This window comes from Urocitellus parryii, chromosome 13, assembly GCF_045843805.1.
Source record: "Urocitellus parryii isolate mUroPar1 chromosome 13, mUroPar1.hap1, whole genome shotgun sequence".
In the NCBI taxonomy this organism is placed as follows: domain Eukaryota; kingdom Metazoa; phylum Chordata; class Mammalia; order Rodentia; family Sciuridae; genus Urocitellus; species Urocitellus parryii.
In genome coordinates, this window is record NC_135543.1 from 39,338,104 (window position 1) to 39,365,226 (window position 27,123).

The 27,123-nt window shown below is 37.5% G+C and overlaps 1 protein-coding gene across 5 annotated transcripts in view; it reads left to right on the forward strand.

Moving 5' to 3' along the window:
- Positions 1-11,384: 11,384 nt before the first annotated feature.
- The window catches only part of Trappc8 (trafficking protein particle complex subunit 8), a 91,401-nt gene continuing 75,662 nt past the window's right edge, over positions 11,385-27,123 (forward strand). For 3 of the 5 annotated variants that reach the window (XM_026400741.2, XM_026400743.2, XM_026400742.2), the window contains exons 1-4: positions 11,385-11,909; positions 18,834-19,028; positions 23,636-23,719; positions 26,735-26,824. In XM_026400741.2, coding sequence (XP_026256526.1) covers positions 11,753-11,909; positions 18,834-19,028; positions 23,636-23,719; positions 26,735-26,824 — 526 coding nt within the window. In that variant the 5' untranslated portion in view covers positions 11,385-11,752. The remainder of the gene's footprint in view (positions 11,910-18,833; positions 19,029-23,635; positions 23,720-26,734; positions 26,825-27,123) is intronic. The other 2 variants (XM_026400744.2, XM_026400745.2) reach the window with 1 other exon arrangement.

Here is a 27,123-nt window from a genome sequence, read left to right on the forward strand (position 1 = left end):
AGGCATCAGATCCAGGGCCTTGCACATTCTAGACATATCCTCCAACACTGAGCTATATCCCCACCCCTTTTGAAATTTTTATCTTGAGAAAAAATCTTGGTAAGTCCCCCAGGCTGGCATCAAACTTGCCAACTTCCTGAATCAGCCTCCTGAGTAGCTAGGATTATAGGCATGTGCTACCATACCCAGGTTAATAAACTTATTTATTTTTGGTACAGGGGCACTTAACCACTGAGCCACATCTCCAGTCCTTGTTATTTTTTATTTTGAGATGGTCTCATTAAGTTGTTTAGGGCCTCCCTAAATTGCTGAGGCTAGCTTGTGATCCTCCTGCCTCAGCCTACAGAACTGCTGGGACGATAGGCATGAGCCATTCAGCAATAAATTTTTAACATAAAAATATTTTAAGTGTATTCCTTAACCTCCAATGCTCTCATATACAGTTAGATATTTTCTATGTGACAACTATGTACTAGGGAATCGTCACATAGAAAAATCAATCGAAAACTTCTGTGTACTAGGGAACTAGTTTTCGATTTTAAAGCCAATACTCAATAGCACCATCTGCTGTTGAAATAAGTAAAATTTAATAATAGTGGTAAGAAGGGTAGATTCAGATCATCACATTTAAAGGAATACAAGAAATCTATTAGTCCCAACTTTCTAAGCTTAAAGATAAAGAATTCAAGAGCCAGGAAAGATACACGAAAATTATATGAAAAAAAGCATATATGACAAGTATACAAAAATACAAGTCTGCTGGCATAATAATAAAAGTTTCTGGCATCTTGCTAAAATAGTATATACTATTACAAACTAAAATTTCTATAGGTGCTTTCAAAATAAGAAAACTTCCAAGGGAAAGTGATTTTTCATTGTGATCAAGGATCTAGGGTTAAACTGAGTTCTGCTTCTGGCTTCAGTGTGCTTAATATTTTTGGACAAGTTAATTAACTATTCCATGCTTCAGTTTCTATGACTGAAACTGGCAACATATATACTTCTTAGAGTTTGTGAGAGAAGTAGTAGTAGACAAGTATTGTGCTTGATACATGGGGATCAATAATGGTGACGTTGGTTTTATTCACAACCAGTGAGTTGATTTTGAATTCAGCCTACCCTGACTTCAATGTTCAGTGTCCAAATCCTCCTGTCTTTTTTTTTTTTTTTTTGGTGCTAGGGATTAAATCCAGGGCCTTGAACATGCTAGGCAAGCAGTCTACCAGTGAGTTACATTTCCAGCCCAGGGTCCAAATTCGCCAGATTCCTTTTTTTTCTTTTGATACTGAGATTGAATCCAGAGGTGCTTTACTACTGAGCTAAATCCCCAGTGCTTTTTATTTTTTATTTTGAGGCAGGATCTCACTAAGTTGCTGAGGGTGTTGCTAAATTGTTGAGGCTGGTCTCAGACTTGTGATTCTCCTATTTTAGCCTTCTGAATAGTTGAGATTACAGGCATGCGCCACCATGCCTGGATTCTTCTCCATATGCTTTAAACTTGACCATACCAGTTATGAGATGAAACTAACATTATGATATATACAAAATAAAACACTCGATAACACGATATATGAAAATACAAGTTGTATGAAAATACAATTTAATACAAATTGTATAGAATTCTTTGGGAGAGAAGGAAGCTAAGTCTCATCTTCAGGACTGAGATGAGAAGTCCTTAGTTGTTAATGTTATTACTTTTATTTTTTGTATGGGGGATTAACTCAGGGGCACTTAACCACTAAAGCCACATCCCCAGACCTTTTTTGTATTTATAGAGACAGGGTCTCACTGAGTTGCTTAGTGCCTCGCTGAGTTGTTTAGCGCCTCACTAAATTGCTGAGGCTGGCTTTGAACTTGTAATCTTCTGCTTCAGCCTCCCAAACTGCTGGGATTACAGGAGTGGGCCACCATACCTGGTTTCTAATGTTATAGCTATATCATATTCTGCCTATGGATATTTCAGTCAATGACAGACTATAAATATGATGTAGTCCTACGAGATTATAACTGAGCTAAAATTTCCCACCATCTAGTTACATAGGAGCTGTTATGACATAGTGAATCTTATTTCTTACATTTTTTAGTGATGCTAATGTAAACAAATCTGCTGTGCTGTCATTCATATAAAAGCATAACACATACATTATATTTATTTTTAAACACATACACTTTAGTGTACAGAACAGTATATGTGATAAGTATAATAAATGAAGATGTTACTGTTACCGCTGTTGACCGGTGACGAGTTCTTGCTCCCCGATGTTGAAGAATAACACCAAAGAAGCACGCCGAGGCAAGGCCAGAGTAGAGATTAGAAATTTATTAAAGGACAGAAGAAAAGACTTCTCCTGGAGGAAGAAGGGGACCCAGAAGGTGGAATCCGTGGAAGTGCAGTTGTCTCCCCTTTTTATAGTTCTTTCAGTGATGGAATGTAGGTTGGAAGGCCTGAGGGGTGGGACACAGGTGGACATAATTATCACCTTTTGGGATGGGATTATCACTTCTATGGGATGGGCTATCTCCAGATCTGTTGGGGCTGTTGGTTAATACTTCTTCCAGGTGGACTTTGGCCTAGGGCCTCTTCAGGACTTCATTAACATTCCATGAATTGTCCCCTGTGTTTTCCCTGAGTCATTCCCAGCATGGCCTCCATTTTAGATTTCACTCGGTATTAGACCTGATTTACCTAACTACACTGACTACCTAACTTTAAATCTGGCTTCATTACTGGCTGAAGTATTTACTCTACCACATATGTTTTTTGAGACAGTCTCTCTATATTGCCCAGGCTGGCCACAAACTCATGGGCTCAAGCCATCCTCCTGCCTTAGCCTCCTGAAAAAAATGAGCTGCAGGCAAGCATCACTGCATCCAGCTTATACTGTAATTTTTTAAAAAAATATTTTCTTAGTTGTCAATGGACTTTATTTATTTATTTATAAGTGGTGCTGAGAATCAAATCCAGTGCCTCACAAATGCTAGGTAAGTGCTCTACCACTGAACCATAACCCCAGCCCCAGCTTATACTGTACATTTGATCATTATTTTATTTATTTATTTTTTAATTTTTTAGTTGTAGATGGACATAATGCTTTTATTTTATTTATTTTCTATGTGGTGCTGAGGATGGAACCCAGTGCCTCACACTGTAATGCCCAATTTGTGGAACCCCAATAGACCTCCAAGAGCCAAATCCGATGCAATCACACAAGAGTTTTAATTGCAAGCTCGAGCCTGGACTCACAACCGTTTCTGATGCAGCAGTCCCGGGAAGTGAGTCCTGGCCCTTAGTTCCGTGAGGATTTATAGGTTTTTTTTTTTTTTTTTGTTACTCTATGCGTCACAACATCACACAGCAAATCATTTCACACCATGGGAAAATCAAACAATAACTCTTAACATTGATTAGCACATTTGTTGGCAGGAACAAGTCGGTAAGGGTGATTCGTTAGTTCAAGTGGTGGGTACGTTTGAACTGATTGGTTTAGGGGTTGCAAGAGTGTATACGCTAAACTGCAAAGTTGCCTAATCATGTTATCAAACACCAAAACTACTGGGAGGGTCACCTAGCATTTCAGGAATTTTCCCTGTCTCATGCTAATTGGTGATTGCTAGGGGGTGGCTCTGGGTCCTCACCTAGCCTGGGACACCTGATGCAGGCAGATCTCTCCAGTTATTTACAGACAAACAACTCAGCAGGGTGGCTATGTGCCTAGGAGTGCTCTGTGGGTTTTTGCAAGGACAAGGGTCATGTCCCCTCCCTTGGGATAGGCCTTGAAGTAGAAGCTGGTTTCTCAAAAATGGAGTCATCAGTTTCTCAATGCATACTAGGCAGTGGTCTACCACTGGGCTATAGTCCCAGCCCTGATCATTATTTTAGAGTATACTCTTTCTACTTATAAAAAACAAAATTTAGGTGGGCCTGGTGGCACACACCTGTAATTCCAGCTACTCGGGAGTCTTAGGCAGGATGATCACAAGTTTGAGGCCAGCTTGGCCAAATTACTAAGATACTGTCTCAAAATAAAAATAAATAAATACATAAAATTTTAAAAGGGCTGGGGATTTGGCTTAACAGTAGAGCAACCACTGGTACCACATATATACTCACTGCCCCCCCCCCCCAGAGTTTTCTGCTAAACATAGTATGCTATATTATGCTTATAGCCACCTCAAGTATCTTGTGTTTACCCTGTCTCTCTCTGAGCCATATCCCCAGCTCTATTTTGTATTTTATTTAGAGACAGGGTCTCACTAGCCTCCTGAGCCACTGGGATTGCAGGTGTGAGCCACTGCACCTGGCTACCCTGTCTCTTGATTGCATCATATTTTGGATGTGCTTCATTTGATCTTGTTATTTTGTTCATCATGTCCCTGGGAGCAGAAGGCTATTGAATGTGTCTGTGTGTATGTTTATTTCATGTATATGTACACAGATAAACATACACACACACACACACACACACACACACACATATATATATATATATATATATATATATATATATATCATATATCATATATCCTAGTAATCTAGCAGGCTGTAGCATTGAGGTTTGTTTAAGAACATTCCATCAGGGGCTGGGGATATGGCTCAAGCGGTAGCATGCTTGCCTGGCATGCGTGCGGCCCGGGTTCGATCCCCAGCACCACATACAAAACAAAGATGTTGTGTCCGCCGATAACTAAAAAATAACTAAAAATATTAAAATTCTCTCTCTCTCCCTCTCTCACTAAAAAAAAAAACAACAAAAAAAATTCCATCATGTTTACACATAATGAAGCTGCCCAATAATGCAGTTCTCAAAATGTGTCCCTATTAAGTATGACTATGTTTTGTCCATCAATCTTCCTCTCATTTAGTGACAGAACCTGTTCTCTAGACCTTGAATGCAGTCACATGACCAAGCTTGGGCAATAGTAGCACCTCAATTTTGTGGACACAGTGAATTGTCCAGAAGATATGTGATGTAAGTAGGGTCAAAGTCCAGAGTGGAGTCCTAGAAACAGAGAAGTAGCTGTGATAAGCTAGATCCCATGCAAATATGTCCTGCAGAGTCCTGCATTCCTAATAGAGTATGGTGGAGACCTTTAATTGTTATCTCATATTCATCCTCTTCTTTCATTTGTTCTCTTCATTTACCAATAGAATCCTAGACTTAAATTTTCTGGCCTCCTTTGGAGATATGTGTGACCATGAAACTTCCTGGGGCTAATGGGATGTGAAATTGTTGAATGGCAGTTTTATTTATTTATTTATTTTAATATTTAGTTTTCGGCGGACAGAACATCTTTATTTGTATGTGGTGCTGAAGATCGAACCCGGACCGCACACATGCCAGAGGAGCGTGCTACCGCTTGAGCCACCTCCCCAGCCCTGAATGGCAGTTTTATGATTTGACTTTAAAACACTGGAAATGTGCTCTTCCATTCTCTTTTTCTAATTTCTCCATACTAGAAAGTAGATGTGGCAGTAACTTGGATTTAATACTGTAGATGAAGCTGTGTGAAATGGCATATGTAATCCCAGCAATTTGGGAGGCATAGGCAGGAAAATCACAAGTTCTAGGAAAGATTAAGCAAATCAGTGAGACCCTGTTTTAAAATTAAGAGGATCATGAGTTCAGAGCCAGCCTCAGCAAGGCAAGGCACTAAATAACTCAGTGAGACCCTAACTCTAAATAAAATACAGAATAGGGCTGGGGATGTGGTCAAGTGTCCCTAAATTCAATCCCTAGTACCAAAAAGAAAAAGGGTTGGAGATAGTAGCTCAGTGGTAATGCAACCCTGGGGTCACTCCCTAGTACACAAAAGGGGGGGGGCGGTGAGAAAGAGAGAGAGAGAGAGACAGAGAGAGAGAGAGAGAGAGAGAGAGAGAGAGAGAGAGAGAGAGAGAGAGAGAGGGAGAGAGAGAGAGAAACTATAAATGAGTTATCTCAGATGATAGTATACAATCTGGAAAGGACATGTGTCCCTTACTGGTTTCGTGCCCTAGAAAACTGAGATAATCCCCAAATCTTACTTTTTAAAAATGAGAAATGGGTACAGATTTCAAGGTATTATATTTTCCCCTACTTTGCTCATTTCTCTCAGAAATGGCTGAGAGGGTATATATGGATGCTGAGAAGCCAATATGTATTTTGTGGTGTATAATGGGTATTGTTTTTGTTTAGCAGTAAATTTTCCCATCCCAATTTTTCTAGACATAGATCCTATCTCCCGACCTAAAAGAACAGAAATATGACCTATGCCCAGCTAGTGATACCCATCCCCCCTGAAAATTGCTAGGTTCAGGGAAAAGCATATGGTACAAATGGAGCAGATCAGAAACTTTTTCTGGGATTGATATATGGATGCTGGGAATTAAAAAAAAAAACATTTTTTTGCTTAATTTGTTAAGCTGAGAATATATAATCTGGTAATGTAGGCAGACCCTTCCATGTGGAGAGATTCTTCCTGAAGAAGGAAACCAAACAGAGAGAATTAGAGATGAGAGATAAAGTCCACAGATGCTGAGTCCTGGGTTTTTTTTTTTTTTCCTAAAACAGCTTTTCTCTTTTTCCTGAGAGCTTTAGTCCACTTTTACTCAAAATTACATGAGTCATAACATTCCCTACTTTGCTTAAATTAGTATAGGTTTAATTTGTTTTGATGTTGAAAGAATCTTGACAAAACATTTGCCACTGTGACCACTGTAAATATCTGTTTTCAGGGGTATTCACAGTTCAAACAGTACCTGCCAAAAGTTAAAAACAATAAAAGAGACCAGGATATACTAGGATTATAGATTTTAATAGATTCTTACAGTGAAGTTTTTTTTTTTTTTTTTTAACCAGAAACCAAGTAAGTTGTTGTTGTTATGTCCCTTCCATCTCTCATCCCTTTCCCCTGTGCTGGGGATTAAACCCAGGGCCAGTGAAATTACTCAATGGAAACACACCAGGTGTATGGATGTGATATTAGATTGCAAAGTCAGTCTATTGACAAAACTTATTAAGGCTCCACAATGAAAAGGGATGATTTCTGCTACATGAATGCACGTTGGAAACATTTTATGAAACCTAAGAAGTCAGACACAATAGGCTTCATATTGTATGCTTTCATTTATATGAAATGTCCAGAATAGGGAAATTATAGAGACAGAAAATAGATTGGTATTGCCAGAGATTGGAGGTATGGGAAGATAGAATAACTGGTAGTGCCAGGATTCTTTTGGAAATGATGAAATGTTCTGGAATTAGTAGTACTGATTGTGCACTTCAAAGGGTGAATTTTATGGTTTGTGAAATGTATCTAAAAATCCACATAGGCTAAATTATCCTTGAAAGTCCTTTTCCTAGAGTTCAACACAACATGCATGTGGGCTGCACAACATCAGCCCAGCACCCCTGCATCTGGGTCCCATGTGGCCACACCTTGACCAGCGAGGGCCTGAGTGACTAACACTTACACACCAGAGACTCTGGAATGGTTAACAGCCCTCCAGGCAGTTGTTGTTCCTTCTATCAAAGTGAGGGAAGGATCTACCGGAATTTTGTTACTGGAAAAGAAATAAGAAACAAATGACTATCACTATTAAGATGACCAACTTTAGAAGCAACTCTGCCATTCTTTACAAAATAAAGATATCTCCTGAATGAGAATGAAAAGCAGAAATCTCTTTTACTTCTAAAATGCATGAGAGATGATACTCTAGTTACCATTGCAATCCAAGAAGTGAGCTGTCACAAGCAGAATTCCTGACAAGGCTAACTCTGGGCATACTGGTCACGTGGACATTTCTGGGGACACCTTCAGCTTCCTCCAGTTTGTCACTCCTGGTGGGCTCCCCCCTCCCCAAATCATATAGACATTCCCTCTATCAACTCTTTCTTTTAGAGAGGCTCTGTATGTCATCTTCAGTGGGACAAAAGCTGGATCACAGTAACAGCCTTGTTTCCTGCTGATTCTCCCCCCCACCACACCTAAACAAAAGCTGAAAGCCTTAAATTAGGCGGGTAGGTGTTGGCCAGGTGGGTATTGGCCAAAGGTCAGGCATTAGTCAGCAGGTAAAGGAGGAAAAATATTCAGGCAGGAAAACACTCCCAGTGTCTCTGGAATTACAGAGACAGGTGTGCATGTATCTGTGAGTGTGCACCTGTCCATGAGCGATGCCCCAAGTAAGAGAACTCCTGTGGAATATAAGCCTTGTCCACCCCATAAATTTGCAGGTTTAAGGCCGTGTTTAAGCCCCGCTAAACATCAGGAGTGCAAGGCCCAAAAGAATTATCTTCCTATCTTTCTTTGAGGGAGCAGATTTCACTTAAACAATCACACAAGAAGCAAACTCTTTGTTGAAGGGAAGCTTCAACACAAAGATGCCTTTTGAAACCTTGTTTTGGAAATAACCCAATCAATAAATGGGCAAGGGAATGAATAGTTCACGCTAGAAATATGATGGGTCAATAAATATATAAAAAATGTTCAAATATATAAAAATGTTTAACATCACAAGTAATTAGAGAAATACAAATTAAAACTACATTGAGATTTCATCTCACTCCAGTCAAAATGGCAATTTACAAGAATACAAATAAATGTTGGTGAGGATGTGGGGAAGAAGGTACATTCATACATTGCTGGTGGTACTGCAAATTGGTGCAACCACTCTGGAAAGCAGTATGGAGATGCCTCAGAAAACTTGAAATGGTAACCACCACTTGACCCAGTTATCCCACTCCTCAGCATATACCCAAAGGACTTAAAATCAGTATACTACAGTGATGCAGCCACATCAATCTTTACAGCAACTCAATAGCTAAGCTATGGAACCAATCTAGGTGCCCTTCAACAAGAAAATGTGGTACATATACACAATGGAATGTTACTCAGCCATAAAGAAGAATGAAATTATAGCATTTGCCAGTGAATGGATGAAACTGGAAACTGTCATGCTAAGTGACAGTTAGCCAATTCCAAAACACCAAAGGCGGAATGTTCTCTCTAATATGTGGATGTTGACTCACATTAGGTGTGTGTGTGGGGTAGTGGAGGTTCGCTGGATTGGGGGGGAGAGAGGGATGGGAATGGGAAAGATAGCAGAATGAATGGGGCCTAAGTTTCCTAGGTTCATAATGAAAGGGTAAAGTTTCTAAGCTGGAAAGCTTGAATGTAAAAGATCAGGTATTATTAAGTTCCTCTGTTACACCCAGATTCCTGAGATAGTTAAAACAACGCCCTAGGGCCCTGTGCAGTTCCTCACAGGGCCCGAACCAATCAGTTTGAATGTGTAACCCGCTTACGAATGACCAATCACCGCCGCCCGGCCGGTTCCCGCCAATGATTGTGCCAATCACATCTCAGAGTTGTTGTTCAATTTCCCCGCGCCTCATGATGATTTGTTCTGATGTATGCAAAGCCCACCGCCCTCTCCAAAAAGTGTACTTAAGCTCTGCTTGACCTTTGCTCTGGGCTCTGGGCTGCTCTCCCTTCTTGAGTGAGCACAGAGTCCTAGCACACTGGAATGGATCCCCAATAAATCCCCTTTTGCCAATTGCATGGAGTAAGTCTCTTGTGTGGTCTCTCCCTCTGATGCTCTGCCGGACCCCTCTTACAATATATGAATACACTGCCAGTGTAACTCCGTATCATGTACAACCACAAGAATGGGAAGTTATACTCCATGTATGTATTATAAGTCAAAATATATTCTAGTGTCATGTATAACTAAAAAGAACAAATAAAAAATAAAAAAAGAAATGAGTCCAACACAGCTAGTTCTATCTTCTGCATAAAAGGAAATCGTCTTTTTAAAAAAAAAAAACAAACTTTTTTTTTTTTTTTGAGAGAGAGAGAAAGAGAACGAGAGAGAGAACTTTTAATATTTATTTTTTAGTTTTTGGCGGACACAACATCTTTTGTTTGTATGTGGTGCTGAGGATCGAACCCGGGCCACATGCACACCAGGTGAGCTTGCTACCACTTGAGCCACATCCCCAGCCCCAGGAAATTGTCTTTTTAATTAAAAAAAATAAAAACAGCTAATAAAAGTGCTTTTCTTCTTTTAGTGCTATGGATGGAATCCTGAGCCTTGTGCATGCTAGGAAAGTGCTCTACCACTAAGTTATACCCTATCCTTTTAACTTTTCTTTCTTTTTTTTTTTTTTTGTGGTGCTGAGGATCCCTTGCACATGCTAGGCAAGAGCTCTTCTGCTGAGTCCCAACCCCAGCCCCCTTAACTTTTTTTTTTCATTGAGTATTACAGAAAGCAATATATTTGCATGTAGGAGTTCTGTTACAAAACTGTATCATAACTTGTCTCTCTCAGTTGTAGAAGATTCTCACATTATAAAATGCAAGGGATTGAAATTAGATACATTCAAAAGGGATTATGTGTATATAAGACTTTCTAAATTGTACAGGTACAGGTAATTATAAGGAAATGAATTTTTAGATCTTAACTTGCAAGTGGTTTTCTTATTCTAAATTGATCTCTGGCCAAGTTCTCATGTAATTTTAATCTATTGTCCTTCCCTACTTCTCGATTCTCAATCTATAGAAAAAAATCCTTCATGTATCATAAAATTTTGCCATAGTAAAAACCTGAGTGTCCAAAAGTAGGGCAATTTAAGATACTAATGTTCGGGAAGCCTCACTTCATTTATAGGAACACTATGAAAATGAAAATTAAGAATGGAAACCAGTTCAGGATTCTACACAGTAAACACAGGTTTCCGGCACTTCCACCACTATAAAGTAAACAAACTAACAGAAGCTAAAGGAAGAGGCGGAAGAAGAAAAACTCCGCCGCTTGCAGACACACCCTTTTCCAGAGATTCACAAAAATGCAGTAAGTAGTTCAGGAGTTTTCCCTTACACTTGCGTTAATTGCAAGCACATTTTCTGTTCAGCGGCTGGGGCCACATACGTGGCAGTCCATTTCTGTAAGTATGGTTGTGTTCAAAGGATACACAGTCTGTCCTGAGCAGCACCAGACAAACTCCTCAAGCACCCCGCGGGCAGCGTACCCTCTGGCAAAGCGAGAGGGCAGGATGCAGCGCGAAGGGCGCATCAGTTGCTCACTGCAGTCCTTTGGGAAGTCAAAGAGGACAAACTTGAGAAGGTGAGCCGGGGTCTTCATCACTGTGACTGCACCTAATTAGGGAGAGAACTTGATAGCTTGCCTGCAACACCTGGCTGGGCTCTGTCAAATACTAGCGCTAAGAACACCTCCTAAAGCCGCGTACCTGCCCCGCCCGGCTCCGCCCTTTTCGCTTCTAGCCCCGCCCACTAAGACTCATCCGTCACACCACTTCCGGTTCAACTTCCCTACCGGCCTCCGTCGCTTCTCAGTTCCTTTACCTCAGCTCTTTTCCCCGCCCCTACCGCCTTCTTTGACAGTCACGTGAGGGGCGACCGCAGGGACTGCCGGGAGTAGTACTGCCGGCGGGTCAGGGTTCGGCCTCAACATGGCGGTTCCGGTCGGGCAGTGACCAAGGTTTTGCTGTCGATTGTTGGAATCTCCACCTATCAGGGTGGAATGTGAGGACGCCGGGGAGAGCGCTGAGGGGCGGCGGTGACGGGGAGGGGCTCTGTGGTGTTTGCCCTGAGAGCAGAGGCGTCGTCGTCTGTTCCTTCTGCTTGTCTCCAGGCTCCAGTGTGGGGCCCCGCCCGGCCGGGCAGGCCGGCGGGCGGCGGCGGTAGCTGCTGCAGCCAGAGGATCTGCTCTGAGGGTGGGCCGGAGGCGGGCGCCACCGCTGCGTCTGCCGCGGCTATGGCCCAGTGCGTACAGTCAGTGCAGGAGCTAATCCCGGACTCCTTCGTTCCTTGTGTCGCCGCGCTGTGCAGCGACGAAGCAGAGCGGCTTACTCGTCTCAATCATCTCAGCTTCGCGGAGCTGCTTAAGCCTTTTTCTCGCCTCACTTCCGAGGGTATGTGGTGTCCTCCCTGTTTCTCTGGGAGAAGGAAGTTGGGGGCTGGTAGGGGAGAGAAGGGCGGTGTTTATGTTCCGGAGCCGGTAGAGTGGTGGCTGCGGCTGTGGTCCCGCGGTGCCCCGGGTGGCGGCGGGAGGGGGGCCTTGCATGAGATTGTCAAGACAGAATACTCCTAACCTCCGGCTTTTCTAGGCATTTGCTTCCTCTAACAAGCCGCGTCGTTAAGTAATTAATATTAAACGAAAACCTGAGTTTCAAGAAGGGCACTGGGACTGTTCGCCCGGGCTGTAGGGAAGGAATCAGACACATTTGCAAGGCAGCAGTTTAGCAAGATGTTGCCTATTAAGTCGTCAAAGTGTAAAGAACAAGGAAGATTTGTCATCCTCCACTGAATGTTGAACTGGAGTTTTCAAAGTTATTTTGATTATTATCTAACGTTGAGGCTTATCTGTCTAAACTTCTGATTAGCTATTTTTTTTTCTTTGAACATTTAAATATTAGGTATATAGTATAACCTCTCGAGAAAACAAATGTGTTATATGAATAATAAAACTTGTAACAACTTTTTGCCTGAAACATGAGGAAGTTAAGGACAATCGTGATTCATTTAGATATTTGAAGTTATTTAGATTTGTAGCAGTAGAAAAGTCCTAAGTTTTGGTTTTCCAATAGTCGTTTAATCATAGAAACGTGTGTTTTCATTGAGGAGTTATCTATTTTCTCTAGCTTTAGATTCTTCATTAAGGCAAAAGATATTGGTTAAACCATTCATAATTTTATTTGATCGGGTAATAAGTGTGGTTTAAACCAGTGTCTTGCAAACAGAACATTGCAAAAAGTACAAGTTCTTTGTTAAGGTTTATATAAATGAAGGGTTCTATAATAAACCTTTTGTCAAGTGAATGACTGATGTTGATTTGGTTAGGGTGACTTCTCCACCCAAAACAGTGCTTCACCATGAATTTCATGTATTTACATGCTACAGGTGTTCCTCAGAATGATAGCTCCAATTTTGCTCTGTATTTAAAGAGGGACCTGTCTCAAAAAAGAAAGAAAGAAACAATACAAAAGCCTCAAAGTTTGGAAACTCTTGGATTTTCTTCTGTTTCTACCTTAGCCATTAGTCTCAGCTCCTCTGATGTTGAACTAGGTCAACAAGAACAACAAAATGCCCTACATTTTTACAAATTCTTAAAAAACACACGAGTGTCAGTTTGACTTTGATGTGTGTACTCTTTCCTATGTTGTTAATAAAAACAATAATGCTAATACCTGATACCTGGTTTTGTGGCTTTTCTCTCTTAATATTCATTGAATCCTTCATTATTATTGCCATTTAAAATTTGAGGACATTGAGGCACAGTGGTCTTGTCCACAGTTTTACATTTGGGAAAGATTTAAAAAATATGCAGCGTAACTCAAGACATTGTGTTTCCAATCATCACATCTCCTGTCAATGTCGAGAATTACTTATTTATATTGAAGTACAGTCCTGTCCAATAGAAATATAATCCCAGGGACTGGGGATGTAGCTCACTGGTAGAGCACTTGCCTGGCATGCAGGAGGCACTGACTTTGATCCCTAGCACCAGCTCCCCTAAGATAATATGAGTCATGAATATAATTAAAATGTTTTAGTAACTACATTAAACAACTAAAAGAGAAATGGTGAGGGTTTTTGTGTGTGTGTGTCTGTGTGCGCGCGCGCGCGTATGTATGTATGTATGTATGTATGTTTGTTTGTGTTGGTGATTGAATGCAAGGCTTCTTGAATACTGAACAACCTCTCTGCCACTTTAGCTACACCCCAGCCAGGTGAGATTAGTTTAAATAGTATATCTTATTTAAGTCTTACTTTACCATTTCAATAGACAGTCAGTGTAAGATATTAATAGGGTATTTTACATTCATTTTTATTGCTAGATCTTTGAAACTTGGCATGTTTTACACTTAAATTTCTACTTGGTGTAGAAATATTTCAAGGGCTCAGTAAGCCACAGGTGCCTTCTGTATTAACCATGCAGTGATATTCAGTATCAGTACACTTATGGTTTTACAGACTGAAAAGATTTAGGGAGTGAACATAATGAAGTATATGTTAATGATAGTTGGAGAGGTGGTGGATAGCAAAGGGTAGTCATTCCCTATTGGGGAGAGGATTTTGGGGGGCAAAAGGTATAAATTATGATTGAGTGGTTGAGGAACAGTGGGGAAACTGTTTCTGTTGGGGATAGTAAGGCAGAATGCCAAGATAAGGAGGACCTTTGATTCTAGGAAGAGGATTTTTAGATTTCATATCTAATGGTAACTGTGAGGCAAGGCAGTGAAATTTTGGGAGGTAAATGAGTGGTGTGGTTTACAAGGATGATAAGAGTTGATATAAGTTTTAACATTTAACATGATTAAGATATGGACTATGGTGGTGGCATTAGAAATTTGGTGAAAAGGATTTAATTTTTCTGCGGTTTAGTTTTTTTTCTGGTAAATATGTTTTGGGATTTTTTTTTTGGCGGGGGGTACTAGGGAGTGAACTCAGGGGTGCTCAACCACTGATCCACATCCCTAGCCCTATTTTATATTTTTTATTTAGAGACAGGGTTTCACTGAGTTGCTAGGCTGGCTTTGAACTTTTGATCCTCCAGTCTAAACCTCTGTGCCACTGGGATTACAGGCATGCACCACCACTCCCAGCATGTTTTGGCGTTTTTAACAATTGGAACAGGCACCTTTTATGTTACCTGTGGTGAGTCCTCAAAGATAGCTTTTGTTTAGGCAGTAAGGCATGAAAATATCACTTCAGCAATATTATTTAAGCATATATCTATAATAAGTTAATACTTTCTTACAAAGAGAAAGGAATGTTAAAAAAAAAAAAAAAAGATGACTAGATTTCATTGCTGGCCTGCAGGTATGCTGTTACTTATATGGTAAAAATTTGCTTTGAATGCCAACATCAGGTATTGTCAACACCACATAAAAATAAATAAAGGTATTGGTATTGTGTCTTATGTCCAACTACAAATAAAAATATAAAAAAAAGTGGTTCTTTTTAAAAAGTTTTTTTTTGTTTTTGTTTTTTGGTACTGGGAATTGAACCCAGGGGCACTCAACCACTGAGCCACATCCCCAGCTCTTTTTTTGTATTTTATTTAGAGATAGGGTCTCTGAGTTGTTTAGTGCCTTGCTAAGTTGCTGAGACTGGCTTTGAACTCATGATCCTCCTACTTCAGCCTATGGAGCCTCTGGGATTAGAGGTATGCGCCACTTTACCCAGCTGTTTTTTTATATTAAATGTTGGCTCAGCGGTAGCGCCCTCGCCTGGCATGCGTGTGGCCCGGGTTCGATCCTCAGCACCACATACAAACAAAGATGTTGTGTCCACCGAGAACTAAAAAATAAATATTAAAAAAAAAAAATGTTGGAGACTTACTGATAAACTTGTTGTTCAGTACACATGTTGTGATCGTAATACCTTTTTTCTCCACCTGTGGTGTTAAGGATCAAGCTCAGGGCCTTGTGTATGCAGTCCACCACTGAGCTGCATATCCCCTTAACATTTTTTGAAGAATCTCTACTGGCCATTTGTTTTGAAGAGTGGTAATGTTAGTATTAATTAGCCAAGCCTTGTTGTTTTTGCTTACCAATAGTTCTTTGATAATTCTAAGCAGTGGTTCAACATATCATTTAGAAAGTTTATAAGTTTTAAGAAACTTTCACTTAAACACTAGCTTTTGAAATATATGGCTTTCATTTTTTTTAATATTTATTTTTTAGTTTTAGGTGGACAAATATCTTTATTTTTATGTGGTGCTGAGGATTGAACCCAGCACCTCATGCATGGTGGGTGAGCATGTACCACTGAGCCATAACCCCAGCCCCTGGCTCTCATTTTTGGTAGCTGTTATTATTTCAAAATTGATTAGACTTATTTAAAGAATGAAAAAGATTGGAATGAATTTTTTTTCATAAACCTTGAGTACTTTCTGTATGAACTAGCAAAACTGGCGATTAAAGTAGGAAATAATCTTTGCAAGATACTCTGTGCCTCTTGTTTTCTCAAATATTGTTAGGAACATTTCATCTTAACTACCATGTTGTTGTAACTAGGTAATTAATTTCCAAGGTTTTCAAGTATCAAACTCAGTAAAATTCAAGTCAACTTCTGTGTGTGTGTGTGTGTGTGTGTGTGCGCGCGCGTGCGCGCGAGTGCTTTGATGGTATAGGGGATTGAATTTAAGAATACAACTAAATTGAACAATTCTGAACCAATGTTTATAAATCTCATAGACTGAAGCAAGGACTATAGCAGGGTGGAGGTACTGGAGTGAGAAAAGGGATTTGGGCACTGATTATTTTAAAGAAGACATTTTATTTTTTATACCAGTGAAGTGCTAGGCAAGCATTCCACTGTAGAGCTACATCCCTATCCCCCAAAGGAAGGTTTAATACATACATGGCTACTTAGGTTGTTTGATAATTATGGTCCAAATTTAAGGAAAATACTTTTTCAGTATGTTTCTAAAGATATTAGAAGTGTATCACAGTACTCTTAGGGTTGGTTGGTTTGTTTCTGTTACATAATTAGACCAGCTGGGAAGTTTAATTAGGGAGAGAGGCATGTATGTGTTTATTTAAACTAGGAAACATAACAATTACAGAAGAATGTAGAGAATTCAAGAAGCATCCAGCTCTCCATTTAATAAATATTAACCCTCTGTCATATTTGCTTTTTATCTTTACTTTTCCTTTAAAAGGAAAGCAAATATCATTACAGATGAGGGTGAAGTCCCCTTTCTGCATCACATTGGTCTCATTTCATCCTTCCATAACCATAGGTAACCACTCTGAATGGATTTGTGTGTATACGTGTGTGTACATATATTTACAATATAGGTGCATATTCATGACTTATTTAGTATTTTAAAATTTTTAGTCTTGTTTTTGACTAAAAATTTTTAGAAATCAGTGGAGAGATCACAGGATATTTATAAAGACTTGAAGTGTAGGTAAGTCTGACCTTTAAAAAGCTTGTTTGGTATAAAGCATTTTCCACTGAGGAAAAAGAAAATATTTTTGTGTGGGTAGGTACCCCAAACCAGTTATCCCAGTTGTACTGCTGAGCTACATCTGCAACCCTTTCTACTTTTATTTTGAAGCAGGTCTTGCTAAATTGTCTCTTCGTATAGGATAATCCATGATGCAATCAGAATAGATGATGATGGACCTCCTGCTGTTTATATGCTTTTGTCACTAGTCACTAGGCATGGTGCTCAGTGCTTTACACTTACTTTCTGAAATAAATCCTTAAAATAACCCCTTGAAGTAGATAGTAATCACATGTAACAGATGAGGAAATTGAAACACAGAAAAGTTAAGGAAGTTTTCAGTATAATCCAGATAATAAGTGATGTGTTGGGATTTAAATTAAGGTGTGACTCCACAAGCTAGTTCTTTAATCTTTATAATGGACTGCTCCTAATATTACTGTGGAAACTATGACCATCTTGTTTGATTATGTGAAAAAGATATGCTTATATTTTTCAACTGTGTACTTTGGGTACTGTGTTGCTACAATCATTTCAGAATCTATTTCTTGTCCTGCAACTCTGAACCACTGTTTATAAATCTTAGAGACTGAAGCAAGGATCAGAGTGGAGGTACTGGAGTGAGCGAAGGAATTTCAGTGTTGATTATTTTAAAGAAGATGCTTTATTTATTTATTTATTTATTTATTTTTTGCTGGGGATTGAACCAGCAAAAAAAAAAAAGTTATAAAATATGCACAAATGCATAATCTTTTATGAGTGCTTCTTTTTTTTTTTAAAGAGAGAGTGAGAGAGGAGAGAGAGAGAGAATTTTTAATATTTATTTTTTAGTTATTGGCGGACACAACATCTTTGTTGGTATGTGGTGCTGGGGATCGAACCCGGGCCGCACGCATGCCAGGCGAGCGCGCTACCGCTTGAGCCACATCCCCAGCCCATTATGAGTGCTTCTTAATCTGATTTAAATGGTAAACTTTTTCATAACAAGACTGATAAGTGAAATAATATATTGATTTGTATAGTAAGTTAGCTGCATTTGTCATGTAAGGTGAGCATTCTACCAACTGAGCTGTATCCTCAGCCACAGGAGATGTTTTATTTTTTCTATCAGTTTTAGGGTTACAGTACAATTGTGCAGGAAGTAGAGTTCCCACATATACCTGTTACTATACATGCCCAGTCTCCCTCACTATCAATCTTTTATGCCACAGTAAGAATTGATTTTTTTTGTTTTTGTTTTGATACTGGAGATTGAATCCAGAGGCACTTTACCACTGAGCTACATTTGCAACCTTTTCTGTTTTTATTTTGAGGCAGGGTCTTGCTAAGTTGTCCAGCTTCCCTCCGGAGTCACTGGAATTATAGGCATGAACCACCTCATCAGGCTGGGCACTGATTTTTATGATAGTAAATTAAAATGAAGACGGAAGACTAGGAAAAGAATAGCGAAGTTCATTTACAGCATTTAACTTCCTTTTATTGATTACCTGTACTGCAATTTGCAATGAGACATAGAGACAACCATAGACCTTACTCTGCCTGGACCATTCTTAGGGTGAGGTCAAATTAGAGATTTGAATGGATGGTGGTTAGTTTCCAGCAACTCTAAATATAGAAGAAAGGAAAGTACCTACTGTAGGGAAATTAGGAGCAGCAGCATAATGTGAGAGGAAGTAATCTTATGGTTAATAGACTGTCTATCTAGCTCTTTTGATATGGAAGGGAATATTGTAAACCACTTGTATTTCTAAAAGTGTTCCACTTGGAATTCCTAGTTTTTGATTTGAGTAGGCTTTTTGATTGAAAGCCATTAAACCAATTTTGATTTATTGTGCATTATAGAATTAATTTCGCGTTTTTTTCCTCTCTTTTAAAGTTCATATGAGAGATCCTAATAATCAGCTTCACATAATTAAAAATTTGAAGATAGCAGTGAGCAACATTATTACCCAACCACCTCAGCCTGGAGCCATTCGGAAGCTTTTGAATGATGTTGTTTCTGGCAGTCAGCCTGCAGAAGGATTAGTAGCTAATGTGATTACAGCAGGAGATTATGACCTTAACATCAGCGGTATGTAATAAGGTTTATTATTATTTTTTAAATGAAAATTACTTTTGTTAGAAAAAGTAATTCTGTGAAATCATTGAAGATCATTCAGTAAATATTTAAGTATATGAAGTGCTGTAGCCTGGTCCTATAGGGCATTATATAGAAATAATCCCAGGAATTTTGGCTCTTTATTTTATTCTGGTACCTAATACCCAGAACATGTATTTAATAAATATTTAATCAATGAAAAACAGTAGATAACATTTTTTTGGTGACATAGTAATATTGTAATTAAATAAAAATGTTGTTATTTTAATCTTGTTTGGTGATAAGTGGAGGAAATGTTTATAAAATATGCACAAATGCATAATCTTTTGTGAATGCTTCTTAATCTGATTTATGGTAAACTTTTTCATAACAAGACTGATAAGTGAAATAATATATTGATTCGTATAATAAATTAGCTGCATTTAATGTGATTCTTTTCCATTAATAAAGTCTTAAGTTTACTGAAAGAGGATGGGACAGGTTTTTAGAGGAAAAGGATCAGAAGTACATCACCTAGTTACAATCTTTCAACAACCTTATAAAATAATCTTTTTAGGCCAATATAATTTATCTCATGCTTAAATGTCTCCTAATAACATATTAAAAATTTTTCTGCACCTCTAGAGAATTTAAGTAGCATGTTTTAGGTCACAAAGTTAGTTGTGTTTGCATGGTTAGCAATATTTGTAAAATTAATTTGTTTAAATGTCCTGTAATTTCTTCTTTCTTTGCCATTAGTTTTAATTTCAGTAGCTTAGGTTAATTTGGTAATTTAATTTTCTTATTTTTGGTGTGGGGGGATAGACTCACCGCCTTGTACATGGAAAGGCCACACTGTACTACTGAGAGAGATTCAGTTTGATTTAGAATATTATGATTATCTTTACTAGTCAAAAAAAATCTGAATTTTAGGGTACATATTTGATAAGTGCCCAGCATTTATTTTATTTTATTTTTTGTGCTTTTGAGTATTGAACCCAGTGTTGCTCTCCCACTGAGCTACACACTAGCTCTTTTTAATTTTTATTTTGAGACAGGATCTCACTGAATTGCCCAAGTGGCCTTAAATTTGTGATTCTCCTCTCCTCAGCCTCTGGAATAGCTGGGATTACAAGTGTGTAAGTGGGCCACTAGGCCCACGTAAACAGTGTTTTCAACATGATGTGGAAACTTGAATATTTCCCAGAGAAAGTCGTGAAGTTTGAATTTTGTCTGCCATAGTTTGTAGTGTGAATGATAATGAATCAAATGCTAGAGTGACTTTTAAGTTTTTATACTACAATGTCCTTAGTTAGTTAGATGACTTGAATAAATCACTTATTGTTTCTAGACTTTATTTCAATCTTTGAAAACAAAAGTTTCACTAATTGTTTCTTTAGACCTTTCTCAGACCTTTAATCTGGTGATTCCATTTTATGGGGTCTTAACATATTTGTTATTCATTCAGCAAATATTTATTGATTTCCTGCTTTATGCTTTATATTGTGATATAGAGATGCTTTTTTTTACATTGAGAGATATGACATGTTTTATCAGTTCTTAATCTAGTAGGGAGACAATCAGTAACATAATACATCTATTTGATAATACATTATAGTCACAATATGTGGTAAATACAGATATGGAATATCTGATATGCTAAAGTGCTAAGGGGACACAGTTATTACCTATCATATATTAAAAATAAAAGTATCAATTTTATAATATAAATATTTCCCTGACCTCCAAAGCCCCTCTCCTCTTTTCTTTTAAAACATGTTTGTCAAAATGATGTATACACATAGGCATAATGCTAAAAAGACCTATATGGAAAAAATAGCAATGCTCTGTTTTCTCTGTCTGCCATACAGTTTCCCTTAGTGTTTTCCTTTAGTATTACATGTTCTAAGTAATATTTTTATAGTGTTGTCTGTCTTAATTTTAAATTTATTTATTAACTTCTAATTATGTTTAAGGAGTTCTTAGCTTTATCACTTCTCTTCCTTTTTTCTTCATGTTCCATATACAGTTTCCATGATTTCTGCTTAATATTCTCTGTGGTCTCTCAAAATTCCTCAGGAGAATTTTAAAATTTGATTAATTTGTAAAATAATCTGTTTATTCTCCTTGCAGAAGTCTTCCTATTTCATGTGTTTTTAGTAAGGATGATATTATCTACAAGAGAATTGAAACTTGCTTTTTGGAGGGGACAGAAATTTTTGGATATTATAATAGTTTTGGTTCTCCAAAGGCTTATGTTCCATGTATTTTTTAAAAATTTTTTGGGCTGTGTTTGGTGGTATAACATGTAATGCCAGCTACTCAGGGGACTGAGGAAGGAGGAATGCAAGTTTGAAGCCAATCTGGGTAATTTATTGAGACCCTATCTGAAAACCGAAGAAAAAGTGCTGGGGATAAAACTCAGTGGTAGAGCGCTTGCCTGCCTGATAATTTGTAAGGCCCTAGGTCAATCTCAAGTAATGTTAAAAAAAAAAAAAAAAAAAAAGTATATTGGCAGGTAGGGACTGGGATGTAGCTTAGTGGTAAAGCATGAGCTTAACATATTGAAGCCTGGTTTGGATCTTTAGCACTGCAAAAAAAAAAAAAAATAGTTGGGGAGAGGGAGTGATTAGGAAAAACATTGAAAATCACTCATTGGGGAAAGATAATGAAAAAAAAGTTGATAAACACTGCTCTGCTCTCTCTGGGACTGTTTATTCTCCAAGGCTCACTCCATAGCTGACATCCTGGGGATTTCTTTCCCTTTTTACGTCACTGTATTTCATTCATACCTTTGTGTGCATTTCATTGATTTGGTGAAGGGGATGTCTCCAATAACTGCTCCATAAGAAAGGCAAATTTTTAAGACAGTTAAAAATTTTGAAGCCAGGCATGGTGATGCACAACTGTAATCCCAGTGGTTTGGGAGGCTGAGACAGGAAGATTGTGAATTCAAAATTAGCCTTAGCAAAGTGAGGAACTAAGCTACTCAGTGAGACCATGTCTCTAAATAAAATACAAAATAGGGCTGGGAATGTGGCTCAGTATTTGAGAGCTGCTGAGTTCAATCCCCAGTGCTCTGCCCGCCTCCCCCCCCAAAAAATTGAGTATTGAATATCTGAGAAAATATTATTTCATATAGTTTATTGATTGTTTGAATGTATACAGTAGTAGTTAGAAATCTTTTCCCTCAGAATTCATTCTCTTTTTTTCTAGCTTCTAGTTTTGCTCTTAAGAAGCTAGAACTATTATGATACATATTCTCTCTATCCCTTCAACTTTTAGAAGATTTTAGAAATTTATCATCCCTGCCGTTTTGAAATTCCATGTTGGGCCTGTTATGACTCGTCCTTCACTTGTACTTTGAGCCCACTCCTTTTGGCAGTCTGGCTATTTACACTCTTTAGTCTAAAGAAATTGTGCTCTTAGAAATTCTTCATTGCTTGCTTCCTGGTTGTTTTGTGCTGCTCTTTCTGGAACCACTGTTAGTTGACTGTAGAACTTCTTTAAGGGTCTTATCTTTTTTTTTTTTTAAACATCTATTTTCTGAATTTTTCTTTTTTGTGCCATCTTATTCTTGGTATCTTAACCCTGAGGATGTTAATAAATTTTTATTATTAAGTTTTTTCCTATTTTTTTCTGTTCTCTTACTCTTGTTTTTCAAGTTTGTTTTGATCTCTTTCATTTTGGAGACTTTCCTCAAACATTTAGTAAAAGCCGTTAGTGTTATTTTCTATTTCAAATTGAAACATTAAAACCCTGACTGGGCATAAGAAAAGCTTGGTCAGTTAGTGGACTTCCTTATTGGGTGATGAGGCTGGGAATAAGCTTGAGCATTGCCCAGTTTTTATTATTTATAGCTCTTTTCCTTGGGGCCATTTAGTTTCTCCAGAGAAGGATTCTCAGACCAGTCGTCTGGCTATCTGTGTACAAGGGGCCTTGTTTCTTTTAGTAGTTTATAAAGTAGGTTAGTAGTTGATAGGAAGAATGTAGTCATTATTTGATTGTGAGAAATTATTTTATCTAATTATGTTATTTCTCAGGGTCCTGCCAACATCTCTACAAAGGATGATTGAGTATTATTTGCCTTTAAAAGCAGGTGGAGGCACTATTATAGCTGAATTCTTTAGGAAGATTTTTAAAAGAATTCCAAGTGTTGAGGATAAATAGCAAAAGGAAACTATTCTTTTTGCTTTTTCCCTGATACTTTATGGCACCTTCTTTCAGCTTTATATATGTATTTATTTTCATACTGGGGATTGAACCTAGCATCCTGAGCATGCTAAGCACATGCCCTCTACTACTGAGCCACAAACCCAGCCCACATATTTATTTTTGTGGCTTTGAAAACTGGGAATGAAATATGATGCGGTATTTGAATCATTTGAATAAAATTCCATATACAGAATAATGCTCTTTGGAGGTTATTAAAAGGAATTTAATCTATTTTAATAAGGTGTTAATTATATGTCCAGAGTATGCTTCTGATTTTTACTTAATATAAGTCAGCATACTCTTCATCCATTCTGTTTAAGAAATAAATAGATGTTAGATATTTACCTCACAAGCCTAGCTTAACAGTGCCATATTTTCTTCATCAGATCGGTCAATTAAAGCTAGTGTTCCTTGGTACAGTAATTGGAAAGACACATTGATGGAATTGAAAGAATCCTCGTTATATACAGGTATTTCTTGTGGTGGTCTCAGTTTTCCAGATTGTTTTCTCTTTGCTCCTTGTCTATTGTCTCTTTTCCCACTCAGCTACTACTTTTCATGTTCATCCCAGTTAAGGTCTAATTTTTCTAAAGTGAAGGAGGTCTGATGGTATCTGTTCATCTTTTGTTAAATATCCTATTACTTATTGTGTTTACTCGTGATTTACAACATATTTACTAAATTCAGGTTTTGTCCTTGAATAGTGAGTTTGGACTGTGTCTTATTTTTGAAAAGGAAAAATATACTACCCTTCTTTACCAAGGCAAAGTACTTTCTGCACAGAGAAACTTTAGTAGGATAACAGGATTGCTCTTTCAGTTTCTAATAAAGAACATACAGAGATGGAAAGGGTATGCAAAATAGTGATTTTTATCTCCAAATAAATACTAGAGAATTTTTTTTTTCCCTGAGGAGAAGAAATTGGCACTAAGTATTACAGTCTCCTGTTAACATGAACAGTTTTTAAGGTGTCACCCCCCCCACTTTCTGCAAAACAAACAGACAAACAAAAAAAACCAAAATAAAACGTCATTTGAACAATTATAAAAACAGAATGATGCCCTTGATTTATTGGCATTTAGCAAAATTAAAGGAGAACCACAAAAAGAACCATAGTGTATACATCTTCACAGCCCTTTAGGGGAACATATGGCTGAAAGAAAAACTTGCCTTATTAACCTGACTGTGGCCTCTCTTAAGGATAAAAGCTCATTTCTGCCATATATAATTTTAAATTATTCCTTTGCTTCTCACATCCTTAGTTGAGTACCCAGTATCTTTTTGCATCAGTATATAGAAAATTATTAATTCAAGAACTTGTATCTGTGTTTGGTTTTTCTTTTTGATTTAACTTTAAGTTCTACATACATTTCCATGGTTTCAAAGTCAAAACTATAAAACAGTGTATAGGAGGTCTAGTCACTGTCTATGTTCTTTCCCCTTTCTCATCTTCTCCTTTTTTTTTCTTCCTGTCCTGTACAGATAATTAATTGTATTAGTTTTTTTTTTTTTTGTTTTGTTTTGTTTTGTTGGCTTTGGTGGTACTGAGGGTTGAACTCAGGGCTTCATGAATGCTAGACAAGCACTCTTCCACCGAGTTACAACCCCAGCACATATGTATTAGATTTATTCTTCTGTTATTTTTTTAATGTAAGTAAATACATGTATTGCTCTTTGTTTTCTTCCTTTTCTTACACAAAGTGCATACTTTTCTCTTACTTTTTAAATTTAAAACTTAACATATTTAAGAGAGCACTTAGTTGTAGCACATAGAGACCTTCCACTTTTCCCATTAAAAGTGTGCTTTTTAATGGTCGTACCATAGTTTATATAACCTCTCTCCTCCTGATGACATGAGGGTTTTCTAGTATTTTTGTTATTACAGGTAATGTTATGATGAATAGCTGTTTTGAAAGGTCTATTTTGTTTATTTAGAACTCTCAATCCCCACTATAAAATATATTCCTTCTCATGACAATGTGTCTATAATTTAAGTTTAAGCAACAATGATGCAAGAAGGTAAAGAGAATGATAATTAAAATATATACAAATCTGTAGTCACTTAACCATATTTGTGGAGAAACCTTCTTATTTAACCAATTTTATTGTCTCTTTTTCTTGCTATTGGTACTAAATGAAAATATAATGTTAATTTTGAGGCAGAAACTATTTTTGACTTATTGACAGGATATGTTATTAGTGAGAACATTGGTTTTCTATTGTGAATAGATACTAATCTGTCACTCATTCTCCAATTTTTTTGTCATTCTTTGGGTATAGATATACTATTTGTAGGGATATTTTTCCTCTTTTATAGTAGAGAACATGAAATTGTTATAATATGCCTCCTAATCAGATTACAATATATGTGTTGTTCTCACATTGTATTTGTTGGAATTAAATTTTTGTATATTTGGCACCAGATACACTGTTTGGTCAAAATGTATGGCTTTTTTCTTCAACCCTCCAGTCATTTAAGTGGTATTATAAGCTGAAAACATATTTGCTGTGTTTCAAAAGTTAAGATGAAAACAAAGAGAATGCAAGGTTTGTTATTCAGCACATGTAGTGAAAATAGAATTTCCTTTTAGTGAAACCGTGATTTAGATAATCTGCTTTAGCCTAATAAAGCCAAATAAGTTCAAATGAAAAAAGACTAGATGTAATATAAAGTGATTAGAATGGAGCAATAAAGAGTTGGCACTCCAAGAATCATGTTATATACAATTATACAAAAAATGAAAATACTCAGCTTTGTATTTGATAAGGTAAGTATCCTTTGAAATTCCCTTTGAAGAGGCTTTATTGGAGTCGTACTAAAAGAATCAAATTCTAGAGTTTATCCACCACACCAATATTGACATTTTGAGCCAGATAATTCTTTGTCGGGGGATAACCTTGTCCTGTGCATTGTAAAATGTTTGCATTTTCCTTACCTCTTTCTGTAGAGGCCAGTAAGCGCCCCCCCCCCCCCCCCCCCCCGCCTCCACTTTTAACAACCAGAAATACCTCCAGACTCTGCCAGATATTTTCTCAGGGGTTAAAATCAATTGAGAACCAGTGCTCTAAAGTATAGTTTATGAGTAGGATCTGCTTATGACAGTGTGATTAGTAACACTAAACTTTGGTTCTGAAATATTTTTATTCACATAAATTATATTAGAGCATTAATAGGTAAGTGGGTAGTGGGAACATTGTGGAGATTTGAGAATAACTCGATTTTATTTTTGCAAATACATATACTCTAATGTATGAATATATTTGTGTGAATGACTCAATGTGTGTGTGTGTGTGTGTGTGTATATATATATATACATATATATATATGTATGTGTGATATGTATCTTAAGGGACAGATGAATATGCTTGCTTAATGATAAAATTATCATTTTTAAATATCTTTTAAGAATATGGAATTGAAATTTCATTTGTTGTAAACTGATTTTACTGAGGAATTCTAACTTTTTATATATTGTTAATTTTAGCTACTACTCCGTGGTTTGAGTCTTATAGAGAGACCTTTCTTCAGTCGATGCCAGCATCAGATCATGAATTTCTGAACCACTATTTAGCATGTATCCTTTACTTCAGTTCTCTTAAAATCAAATATTATGGAAGTTATTACTCTCAGAAATAATTGAATGAAGGCAAAATTATTGAAAGGCTATATGGAGTACAGAAATTATTATTATTTTTGGCAGTACTGGGTACTGAACTCAGGGCCTGGAGCATGCTAGGCAGGCATTCTACTACTGAGGTGTATTCCCAGGATGATAAATAGTAATTATTATTAACATTTATAAAAATAATTATTATTATTTTTGGTACTGGAGCTCAAACCCAGGGATACTTTACCACTGAGCTACATCTCTAG